The sequence below is a fragment of the Chenopodium album genome, chromosome 18 (assembly GCF_948465745.1).
Source record: "Chenopodium album chromosome 18, dcCheAlbu1.1, whole genome shotgun sequence".
Lineage (NCBI taxonomy): Eukaryota > Viridiplantae > Streptophyta > Magnoliopsida > Caryophyllales > Amaranthaceae > Chenopodium > Chenopodium album.
The window spans coordinates 45,804,221-45,816,347 of NC_137851.1; the positions used below are offsets into that span (position 1 = coordinate 45,804,221).

The 12,127-nt window shown below is 31.9% G+C and overlaps 2 protein-coding genes and 1 pseudogene across 2 annotated transcripts; all 3 read left to right on the plus strand.

Annotated features, from left to right (window-relative positions):
- Positions 1-962: 962 nt before the first annotated feature.
- Positions 963-5,257, plus strand: LOC145590935 (protein MID1-COMPLEMENTING ACTIVITY 1-like). Its single transcript, XM_081647320.1, has 7 exons — positions 963-2,005; positions 2,593-2,978; positions 3,201-3,310; positions 3,484-3,555; positions 4,482-4,588; positions 4,684-4,777; positions 4,882-5,257. Exons 1-7 carry the CDS (start codon positions 1,598-1,600, stop codon positions 4,932-4,934), a joined length of 1,230 nt encoding a protein of 409 aa, XP_081503446.1. The 5' UTR covers positions 963-1,597; the 3' UTR covers positions 4,935-5,257.
- Positions 5,258-6,344: 1,087 nt separating this feature from the next.
- On the plus strand, positions 6,345-6,859 carry LOC145592219 (SKP1-like protein 4 pseudogene; annotated as a pseudogene).
- A 3,480-nt stretch (positions 6,860-10,339) lies between these two features.
- Positions 10,340-11,898, plus strand: LOC145590936 (SKP1-like protein 1A). The gene is made up of 2 exons (XM_081647321.1): positions 10,340-10,648; positions 11,455-11,898. Exons 1-2 carry the CDS (start codon positions 10,340-10,342, stop codon positions 11,626-11,628), a joined length of 483 nt encoding a protein of 160 aa, XP_081503447.1. The 3' UTR covers positions 11,629-11,898.
- The last annotated feature ends 229 nt before the right edge of the window (positions 11,899-12,127 follow it).

The following is a 12,127-nucleotide window of genomic DNA, read 5'->3' on the forward strand; positions in this document are numbered from 1 at the left end:
AAGAACAAAACAAAAGAAACCAAAAAAAGGGAAAAAGAAAGACAGAGAAGAAGATAAACCAAAATGGAAAAAGATGTTATAAACTAGTCAATTTCAAGTACCCGATTTGACCAATCAAAACCAATATCATAATTATAACACCCTTTTGCAAGAATATTTCCATATATCTTCCACACTACAATTTTAAATTGTCGCAAACATTTTTTTTATACACCATGTATTTACTACACTAATATTAACTGCACGCCCAAACATTGCGCTCCATACAAACCATCTAAAAAAAAAGCTTACCTCTTTAAACAACTTATACAATAACACACCCTCATTATTAAAAAACCGAACATAATCACGAATATCACATAACCAAACACATTCCCGAAAATTTCTTATCCTGCCGTCGGGGGCACGCGCGTAGTGCGTGCACCAACGGCTAGTATATATATATATATATATATATATATATATATATATATATATATATATATATATATATAAGTTGAATCTAACAAATATGATGATACTCCCTCCGTGTTTTAATAAGTGTTATAGTTTGACTTTTTTTCACTATTCAATAATGGTTTTGACTTGATTAACCAATATATAAAAAAAAAAACAAATGTTATTGTATAATACATTATTGGATTCGTTATAATGTATATTTTCATATTATAAAATTTTATATGATTATACTAACATAATATAATTAGATAAATTAATGGTCAAATTAGTGTATCGACATACCACATACGTGTTTGAACAAGGTGTAACACTTATTAAAACACGGAAAGAATACATTAATTAAAGACTAAGCACGTATCTTGCTACGAGTCTACCACTGGACCAACGTGATAGACATAATTAATTAATTACATAAAGCATAAGCACATAAGAGTTTAACACAGTGAAAGTGATAGTAGTCTGAGTATCAGTGCTCCGTGGTGTAACACAAGACCCAAGTACGTACGCACGATTTCCAGATTTACAGATTTCCAAATAATTGTTGGCAGATCACAAACCGACACTCACAAAGTCTTCTGATGGCAAGACTACACCAGCTTGACGAGACTGAGGTTAAAGCGAAAGAGAAGAAGAATATAAATCATGGATCCACTAAATTCTTTGTGTTTGTAGATTATCTTTTTTTCTTCATTTTCTTCGCCTTTCTAGTCTTCATTCTCTTCAAGTTGTTCCCTTTCTAGATTCATATCTCTTCATTTTCTGTACTCTTTTCCTTTTCCATTTTCCAATGATTTGTTGGAATTAACGAATTCAATTTATTGATTTTACTTTCGGATTTGCGATTGTTTGTTATTATTTATTTATTTATTTATTTATTTATTTTTAATTTTCTCTCGTTTAATGTTCGTTTTAGATTTACAGTTTGATCCCAACAAAAAAAAGCCAACTTTGATCTATTTATAATTGATTTGGGCTTTAATTCGTCTAAATGCATTCTGGGGTTATTGATTTCATGCTCTACATTGCGCAATTTATGCTTAAAATAGTCTCAATTTGTTAGAAATTGTACCAAATTAGCTTGGGGTTTAGTTAGTTAGGTGTCTGCTAGGTGTTTGATAAAAGTCCTAAAAGAGTGAAAATGCCAAATTGGGATACTTTGGAAGATATTGGGAATGTTGGTCAAATAGCTGGTGTTCATGCGGTTGGGTTAATAGGGTTAATAGTAGATGCGGCGAATAGGGCTAGATTGCACAAGAAGAATTGCAAAAAGTTTGCTCATCACTTGAAATTAATTGGGAATTTGTTGGAGCAGCTTAAGATGACAGAGCTGAAAAAGTACCCTGAAACAAGTGAACCCTTAGAACAGTTGGAAGATGCACTGAAAAGGGCTTATTTGTTAGTTCATAGTTGCCAGGATAAAAGTTATCTGTACCTGTTAGCAATGGGGTGGAGCATTGTGAACCAGTTTAAGCGCATTCAAGACGAGATCGATCGCTACTTGCGGATTATGCCTTTGCTGACTCTTGTTAGCAATGCTCGCTTCAAGGTGAAGATCATTCTCTTGTTATTTATTATTTGCATTTGGTTCTTTCTTGGAATGATTTAGTATGTAATATCTGATGGCTGTATTGCGGCTTTTATTGCAATGTCATATGTTTCTTAATAGTTGTTTAAGCTTTTCCTGATTGTGGATGAGGATGTTACTTGTTTGATGATATCCTTTGATTTGTTGTTGATCAATTGCTCATTTGCTCATATGCTGCAAAGTTGCATGATTTACAGTTGCTTTATTATAATTTGTCGCAAGTTTTCGTTGGTCCCTGGCTGTTTGTTGGTCCTTGGCAATGTTGATGCCAATGTATTGAGGATTTGAGGTGATGTAACTTTACACGATAGTTGATATTATCCGTATAGAACTTGAGAGAAAAAAATAACTGAATGATTTGAGTTGGTGTAAATTTACATGATAGTGCATATGATCTGTATAGAGCTTGAGAGATAAATATAACAGAATGATTGTCTAACTTTATCTGGGTAATCCTTCGGGATGTAATATGTTTCAATTAAGGGTGTGTGTGTGTTGGGTGGGCTGTGTGTCTGGTGATTTAATATATTCCTTCTTTTGATGGACAGGAAAGATTAGAACGTATCCAAAACGATCAATATGACTACACATTAGAGGAAGAGGACAGAAAGATGCAAGTTGCAATTTTGAATAAAGAACCATCAATGGCTGATACTGTGCTGCTCAAGAAGACCCTTTCTTGTTCATATCCAAGCATGCGATTTGAACAAGCCCTTCTAGAAGAAAATGAGAAGCTTCAGATGGAACTGCAGCGGTCTCAGTCTTCCATGAATGTCCAACATAGTCAAGTGATTGAACACTTGATTGAGGTAACAGAAGCTGCCTCTAGGCACTCTAGAAATTTGGAGGCTAGCTATTCAAAATCTCATGATGGAAAAGCATTCTCTGGCGTTGAGACCTGCCATAAGAGTATTGGTGCTTTGTCTACCGTCAGGTAATTCAAGCCCTGTCCCAAAAGATTGATTTATGCTTAAATTTGAACTCTTATTGCGTTATCTGTCCTTTTTTCTGCATAATGTATTTACGCTAGCATGTTTTCTTGCCTGGGTAACTAGTTAAGTCTATTAGATTTATCTGTTGAGGCGTGGTCCTTGTGGAGCTTGACTGTGATGTCTAGGCTAAATTGTTTTGCCCATATTTGTACAATTGGGTGCAGAAATACTTCCATACCATCTCCAGAATATGAGGTGCAATATGCCAGGGGATCAGATGATATGGAGGACTGGCACACTGACCTGCTTGACTGTTGCTCCAAGCCCAAGTTGTGTATGTTTTCTCTGTTTATATTCCTGATATTACTACTTATGTGACATATGCATACAAATATATAGCCTTTCAATTATAATAATGAATTAGATCTGATAAACTATATTGCGATCGAGTTTGGATTTTTTCACTTGCAAAGTAGGGCATTTATTCATTGATGTTTACATTGTCAGGTTTAAAAACATTCTTCTTTCCCTGCGGAACATTTTCAAGGATTGCATCAGTGGCAAACAATAAGCACATGTGTAAGCAACACAGTTTTTGCTTTACTATTCTCAAGTTAGGATATGATGGTATCTTAGTAATGTTAGAATATAGCTTCATAATAAATTTGGCACAGTAGGTATTATACTATCCTGTTCTTAGCAAGCTTTCCTTTGCCCGTTTAAAATGGAAATTCTGGAGATGATCACCAAAGATCCCAATTATATTCTCGTGCTATAAACCTCGTAATCTGATATAAAATGTAAGTTTGCAGTGCCTAGAATCATATTAGGTGTATTGTTTATTGTTATGGAAAAAGAAAATCTATAATAGGTCAAGAAAGAATTTTGGTGGAGATTCATGTTTATATACACTCAAAGTATTTAAGATTGTTTTTGACCTCTTCCATTTTCCTTAAAATGAGTCTTGTTGTGTAATTCAGAAACAAGATCTGGGCTGAACCCTGGGTGTATTTCAAGATAGAAAAATCGCGGCTATGAAAAGGAAACTCAGACTTTGAATAATAACTTTTAACTGGCACAAAGTCTCTAAGCGATTAATTTGTTGTAAATGTCAGTCTCCTCTGAAGCACCAGACCTTTCTCTGCATTCCTCATCAGTTTAGGTCGGCTACCTCAGCCTGGCTTCACAGTCTCTTCAAATTCACATGTTTTGAAATTATCCTTTGTTTTGACTATTACAATTACATTAGAAGACTATTACTTCATTCAGAGTTTCATTGCCACCTTTTTTGTTTTGGCATGTTCAAATAAAAATCATATGATTCATATCTAAAAATCAGTTTCCTTATGTATAATGGTTTCTTTCCTCTTTTTGTAATGTTTGAAAATGATGTAGTACAATGCTATTAGAGTTAAAGTAGAGGGACTGTTAATGAGTTTGTCAATGATAATGGACCATGAAATTTCTAATTTTTCCCTGATTATTCCTGTGTCTTATTGCTACAGCTTCAGGAGATGCATGCAATGAATTGACAGCATACTCGTTGGTATTGTCATGTTGTTGCTACACTTGCTGTATTAGAAAAAAGCTTCGCAAGATACTCAATGTCAAGGTCTTACTCTTTCACTAAGCTGATCAACATGTCTTTAGCCTTATGTCATAATTTCTGCTCTCCACACATTTGCTTAGCTCCAAATTGTTGTTCAGGGAGGAGCATGTGACGATTTTCTCTCACATTTATTATGTTGCTGCTGTTCTCTTGTCCAAGAATGGCGAGAAGTGGAGATTAGGGGAGTGAAAGGTGCTTTTTACTGTAGCCTAACCAGCAATAACTGTCATTTTTGTTTTTGCGTCGCATGCTAGTAGTATTAAAATTAATCACCTCTGTTTAAACCATGGATGTAGGTCCCATGAAGACCATGGCACACCCACCTTCAGCACAGCAGATGGAGTTCTAATGTGACTGGAAAATCCATCTTGGATACTGCCTTCCACTTACATGCTTCATGCAATATACTCCGTGAGAGCTGCTCTTTACAAAGGTTGGCTGTGCAATCATCTGAAATCCTCTTCTCTGCCACCAACCATAGAGGGTGGGATGGGGAGAGACCGAGAACTTAGGCGGTTGTTTCTATTTGCACTTAGAAGTAGAAAATGAGGATATTACATGGTAGTGTTATGTAAATAGTTCAGTGCAGGAAACATAGCGCAGAGTAACTATGCAAAATTGGAGTATAAACAACCCTTTTATAAGTCCAGTTTATTACTCCTCTCACCGTAATGTTTAGATTTGAATCCTTCTCTTACCCAAATTAGCATTATGTATGTAGTGCTACATCCAGGAGCAGAGAAGCAGAAGTTCCAAAATACAAACATAAAGAATATTTGTAGTAAACCTGAGAATAGGTGTGAATTATGCTGAAAGCACAATTGCTCAACAATCTCAGGCAGTCTCTTAACTCAGCAAAACCAATCAAATCAAGATTACAACAATATTACAAAACTAGTATTTCCATTTATGTATGCGTGGTAAGCATTCTTAAATGTAAACACGCGCGAGTTAATGATCATATAGTCCATATTTGAATACGTACACCAGAACTTCAACTATTACGGTAGAGAGGTATATACTATTGAAAAGGCTTATGAATTAGACCCTATTCAATTTACATTAGGTTAATGTACGCCTTTTACATTTTCTATTGAAAAGGCTTATGAATTAGACCCTATTAACTTCACTTTAAAAAACACAAGTAATATTAAGTGAAAATAATTTAAGTTTAATAAAAATAAATCTAAAAATTAATCCAGCTCAGTGAAAATAATTCTAATTCAGTAAAAATCAGTAACATTAAAGGAGAAATATCATGTACTGTATTTTAGATCAACAAATAAGGTGAAGTGAACATGTTCTTACTACAACTCTCTCTCTAGGCTAAGACTTAATTAAGGAATAATGATTGAGGTCAGATAGGATTTTATTTTATTACCGACATTAGTTTACTTAATTAATTTGGGATAGTATTTTCCTAAAAATAAAACAAAATAACTTGTGTTAAAAAAAAAAAAAAAAAAAAAAAAAGGAAAGTTTACTTGCTTGTGCACCAAGAACTATAGATGAACTAGGATTAGGAAACGTGAAACCCTTGTTCCCGTATTTTCTATAAATACTCCAAATAATCCTTCTTTTCTTTCACACTCTTTCAAAGTTTAATCATATTCTCTCATACTCCAATTAATACTTTTTTTCCCTCTAATATTCTAAACTTTTCAATAGCAATGGCATCAACCTCTTCTTCAATTTCGTCAGGAAGATAATCCTTAAGAGTTCCGATGGAGAGAAATTCGAAGTTGACGAAAACGTTGCAATGCTTTCTCAAACTATCAAGCACATGATTGAGGATCTCGACGACATCAATAGCCCGATTCCGGTGTCTATTGTTCCCGGAACAGTACTCTCTAAGGTCATTGAATATTGCAAGAAACATGCTACCGAAGATTCTGACTCTGACGAGCAACTTAAGCAATGGGATATGGAGTACGCCAATAATATGGACTTAAACACCCTCTATAATCTCCTCCTTGTAAGTATTTTTTTTTTCTTTTTCAATATATCTTGTTTATTAATATTTATATTTTTTTATGCATTAAAATGTCTGTTTCATTAAATGTGTATACTAATGAAATTATATGCGATGATATGCAGGCTTCAAACTATATGGAGATAAAAGGTTTGTTGGAGTTAATAACACAATGTGTGGCTGACATGATTAAAGGAAAATCGCCGGTGGAGATTAGGGCTCATTTTAACATCAAGAACGATTTTACACCTGAAGAAGAAGCAAACATTCGAAATCAGAACCCATGGGCATTTGAAAATTAAAGATTGGTAGTTCGATACATCGATTAGAGTGTTATCATCTAATGTTTAAATTGTTTGTTAACACATTGTGATGATTCTTTTGATTTTGTGTGTGTGTTTCTGTTTTTAATGTAAAGTTTTTTGTTCTTCACTTGCTACTCAGAAAAGTTTGTTTGGAATAAAATTATGTTTTATGGTTAAAAGGACTAAATTTTTTTTTCCTAATCAATTTGTTTGTTTTTAGACAAGATCACAACAACATTCTTAAACAAAGAATTAAGCTCTATAAAAGATCTCATCGTTGGATCACTAATGTAATGAAAAACCTTATGCTTAAAGTTAAACTCAAATGTGGATGATCGACTAGTATAGTTGGTTAAAATCTTGAGAGGTGATAGATGAGATCAAATCCGAATTACATCACTTGCCATTGCGACTGTTTTTACAACCAATAAAAATTTAAACTGAAATAAAAATACCTAACAACAAAACAAAACAAAATAAAGAACAATTTTGCAATGACTACAATAAAATTGTGGTCATTATAAAAACAAAATCTACATCGTTAATTTTATGTCAACTTAATTATGTAAAATAGGACCATTGATTTAATTGACCGAAAAACTACCTTTTTTTTATTTATTTTTTATTTATATTTTTTTTATTTTTTTAATAACTTGTTTTCCAGAGTTTATCCTTATTCCTCTACCAAATTAACTGCTGCGAAAGCTTGATTGATAATGTCTATGCAAAGTTTGAATAACTAATTAACATAAAATCCATCAAACAGTGCAACAATGATCAGGATGAGTTACGGAGAATAATATGGAGTAATTAAAACTATGAACTGTACGACTTAAAGTTGGAACAATTTTATTTAGGTTATATTTTAATATTATCCATGTATAAAACTATCTAATGTATAAAATCATACCTTTGTTTTTCAGATATAGGGTAGTATTTCATTGATTGTTTGGTTATATTATAATCCTATCAATGTTAATTGTTCCTCTTTTCCTATTTAATGGAAATTTAAACTTAAGTTGAAAGATGGATACTTGTACAAAATGGCAACGACAACCAATTATAATTTTATTTTTTCAAAATAAAGTAGTTTTTAAACTTTTTTATTTTTTTAAATAATTATAAGTCAAATGTAATGTATGAATGGACGTACAAGATTTATCATGAATATATAAACGGTTGAGATTGAAAACAGTTACAATAGCTACAATTTTTATGTAGCCATTGAAAAGTATTCCCAAAATAAAACCTTATCTTTTCTAGTTTTCTAATATTTTTATCTTGATAATTTGCCTATGCTTTGCTGATGCGTGCACGGGTAAAGTGTTAAAATTTTAGTGTTTTTAATTTAAAAAACTAACAATCCCGTCATGTTTTAATGCTATTATCTAATATCATTTGGTTTTGTTTACATTTTTCTATTCGTAGATTAGTATATACACACAGCATAGCACAAATTCCTTATAGAGAATGAAGTTTATCAATTTTTCATATTAAAGTCTCTTTTTAATGTTAATTTCTTGACCACCTGAATAATTACACAATACATATCCTGGCTACCTCAATTCTATGGGTGCATTATGTTCAATTTATAAAATTAAGTTCATCACTAATAACAATATAAGTAGAGGTGTCAAAACTGACCTGACCCGAAAAAGTATATGTTTCGATCGAGTTGTAACTTGAAATTTAAGGCCCAAACTCGATCTTAGCCGATCTAAACTCAAATAAAATTTAAATTTGAACTAACGTGATTTTAAATCGACACTGATTTGGCAGGGCCTGAATTCAACCCAAAATCGATTAGACTAGACTTGAACTCAAACCAGACCGGTTTGACCTGATCTACACTCAACTTGACCCAAAATTGACTCGACAAATACCGGATTCAATATGATTCGTTTTAACCCAAAATGATATTAACCTGACCTGATCCGATTTTATCCCTACCTGATTTCAACCCAATATAATTTCAAACCAACCATTTTAAAACTAACCATAATTTTAATCCAACATGTTATTTTATTTCATGTTAACCATAATTTTATACCCATCCTAAGAACTCTAACTAATATCTTACACAAATTGAATTAGTAATAAAGAAAACCAACAACGCTCATAGCCTGGTAAGATCGTACGGTTGAAGAGTAATAATAACCTAAAAAAATGACATTATTTTGTATCTGTATATATCACCATATGTGGCTATCATCTATCAATCTATTACTAGTTCATTACTTATCGTCTTATCACTTACGTAGGTAAGAAAAAATCTTCGATAATTCAATTATAATTTGGCTTAAAGATAAAAGTGGTACAAGAAGTGATCAAATGAGAAAACTAAGAATTCGGTACTCTTTATATTTACGACACAATATGAAAAATGACACATGAATAACCCAATATCGACCCAATAAAAAGGTCATGACTCAATAATTACTCTAGTTTAAAAATGACCTTATTATTTGAATATTGAATTTAATCAACTCGACCAATATTTAGCCAAACCCAAAAAGGATTTGAAAGGGAATCGACCTAATACTAATTCAACCTTATCTTAATCAAACTGAACGTAATCGAATCAAAATCTACCAAACTGGAATTAACCCACCCAAAGTCACCTGCCTCACCGGAATCGTAAAATTGTCAAGCTTGTTTTGAACCCAGTCTAAATTTATCATAATCGAATATGAATTTATTCAACACAAATCGACCTTGGCTCCAGAGACCTTGACCCAAAATCAACGCGATCCTGAGGTGAATTAAAAGGGTAATCTTGACCTGAACATACCTAATCCGACCCGAATATATATATCTGACCCAAACTCCATTCGATTATCCGAATTGACACCTCTACTTATGACGTGGCGCTAAAGTTAACAGTTCAATTAGGTGTATTAATATAAAGTGAAATTCATTTTTTTTGGTGAGATAAAAGTGAAAATGATAGCTAAAATTTAACTAGTTGGTCAACAAATTTTTTTTTTATTTTTTTATTTTTTTTTGTTTTTTGTTTTTTTTGAAACAAGTTGGTCAACAAAATTATTAATTTTTTTTTTCCTTTTTTTTGAACGAAAAGTAATAATATCATTAAATAATAGCCATACGGCATTTACAAAAATAAAGATTTGTTAACCACATATTTAGAAAAAATATCATAACTTTTCTCTCCTCTCTTTTAGGATTTTAGTTTAACAAAATTATTAATATCAAATAAGTTGATATGGATAGAGCACAGATAATAATACAGTAATAATAATAATCTTTTACCACACTCCTTTAAACCCTAATAGTCAAATTCTGCAAAAGGAAAGTATACTTCAACTAGAATTTAGTCAAAAAAAAAATCTATAAATACGAACGAAGTCTTACCAAAGTCTCATCATCAATTCATATTCTTTCATACTCCCAACAAAAATTCTCTCTCTAAAATTTCTTAGCTTTTCCTCAACCTTAAAACAGTCAACCTAATTAGCAATGGCAGCATCAACCTCCTCTTCATCCAAGAAGATAATCCTAAGGAGTTCCGATAAAGAGACTTTCAACGTCGATGAAAAGGCAGCTATGCTTTCGCAAACAATAAAGAACATGATCGAGGACCTCGGCGACAGCACCGATCCCATCCCGCTGCATAATGTCACCTCTAAAATTCTCGCTAAGGTTATCGAGTATTGTAACAAACACGCTAATGATGATAACTCCGAATCACCTAATAATGATGAACTCAAGCAGTGGGATAAGGACTTCCTCAATGTCGACCAAGACACCCTCTTTGATCTTATTCTTGTAAGTATCTTTCTTTTAATTTGATCTATTTTCTTTATTTTTGTTGATTTGTGATTGACTTTAATTTTTTTTTTTTTTGTTGATTTAAGATATTAATAGGGCTAATTTTACGATTAATCGATCTTTTTAGGGCTTAGGTTCGGATGTGTATATATGATTAATTATTTTATATTTGAAAGGGTTTGAGTTAATGTGTAAAATAATTTTTAGGGTTTAAGGGTTCGAAAGTATAATAATACGACTACCTTAATCTTTTCTTGTCTTTATAAAATCTAGTTAGTCTTTAACTTTTGGGCTTGAATTATTTTACAAATAAAATAAAATTGATTATATTTGTACGATTAAATTATATTAAATCTTGATTTTGGGTCTGATTGGGTCGTCCATATGAATTCAATGAGCAAATTGGAGTTCTACGAGTTCTTTGCATTTTTATTTTATTTTATTTTTTTTTTTTTTTTTTTTTTTGTGTGTTTGTTAAAAGGCTTTAATTAAATATTAGCTAGTTTTTGTTTTGGGATTATATTAGTTAGTTATATAATTTTATCATATATGATTATCATAATTTTTAATAATATGATAATAGTTTAACACTTTGACTTCGCAATCATCGCATTAAACATAATATTGTACCAAACTTTTTTGCTTAGATGTATCATGTATGAGTTGTTTGTTAATATAATTTAAGGATTGTTACAACAGATAAATATAAGCGAACATGTTCTTTAATCTTTATAATATATACATTTACGTGGTCAAACGATAGAGCAATAACAAAATTAATTATGCGTGATGATGGTATGCAGGCTGCTAATTACATGGATATCAAAGGTTTGCTGGATTTAACTTGTCAATGTGTGGCTGATATGATCAAAGGAAAGACACCCGAGGAGATAAGGAAGACATTCAACATCAAGAACGATTTCACACCCGAAGAAGAGGAAGAAGTTCGCAAGGAGAACCAGTGGGCTTTCGAGTAAAATTCAAGTAGTAATGGAAGCATAAGAACAACTTTATCTAGCTACATACGTTTGTTTGTTTAATGTTTTAGTACTCATTATGTTTACTGCTTCATTGAAGAACTCACTATGTTTAGGATTTTTTTTACTGCTTCATTGAATTAATTTCAAAGACCTCACTACTATTAATTGTTTACTGCTACATTTAATTAATTTCAAGCATTATAAGTTTATTGTATTTTTTTATTTTTTGTGTTAAATTTATTACTTGTGTATTTCAAGCATAAGAACTCACTATGTATACTGCTAGACTAAGAATAGGGTGATTGTTATACTTGTTACAAAGTGGGCTATAATCAGAATAACACTCAAAATTAAGAAAACGTCTAAGCTATTACGGATTTGGTTCTCAATGTTTTATATTGAATCTTTTATGACTTTATTTAAGGGTGTGTTCTTTTCATCATAAGAAACAAAGTCTTAGGTTAGGTTCAATCAATTATCTTGCGATAAGGTTAAA

Excerpts from the sequence above, each read along its gene's own strand:
- LOC145590935 (XM_081647320.1), top strand. The coding sequence starts at position 1,598 with ATGCCAAATTGGGATACTTTGGAAGATATTGGGAATGTTGGTCAAATA. Across the intron at positions 2,979-3,200 it reads GGTGCTTTGTCTACCGTCAG|AAATACTTCCATACCATCTC; the intron begins GTAATTCAAGCC and ends AATTGGGTGCAG. Across the intron at positions 4,589-4,683 it reads GCAAGATACTCAATGTCAAG|GGAGGAGCATGTGACGATTT; the intron begins GTCTTACTCTTT and ends ATTGTTGTTCAG.
- LOC145590936 (XM_081647321.1), top strand. The coding sequence starts at position 10,340 with ATGGCAGCATCAACCTCCTCTTCATCCAAGAAGATAATCCTAAGGAGT. Across the intron at positions 10,649-11,454 it reads CCCTCTTTGATCTTATTCTT|GCTGCTAATTACATGGATAT; the intron begins GTAAGTATCTTT and ends GATGGTATGCAG.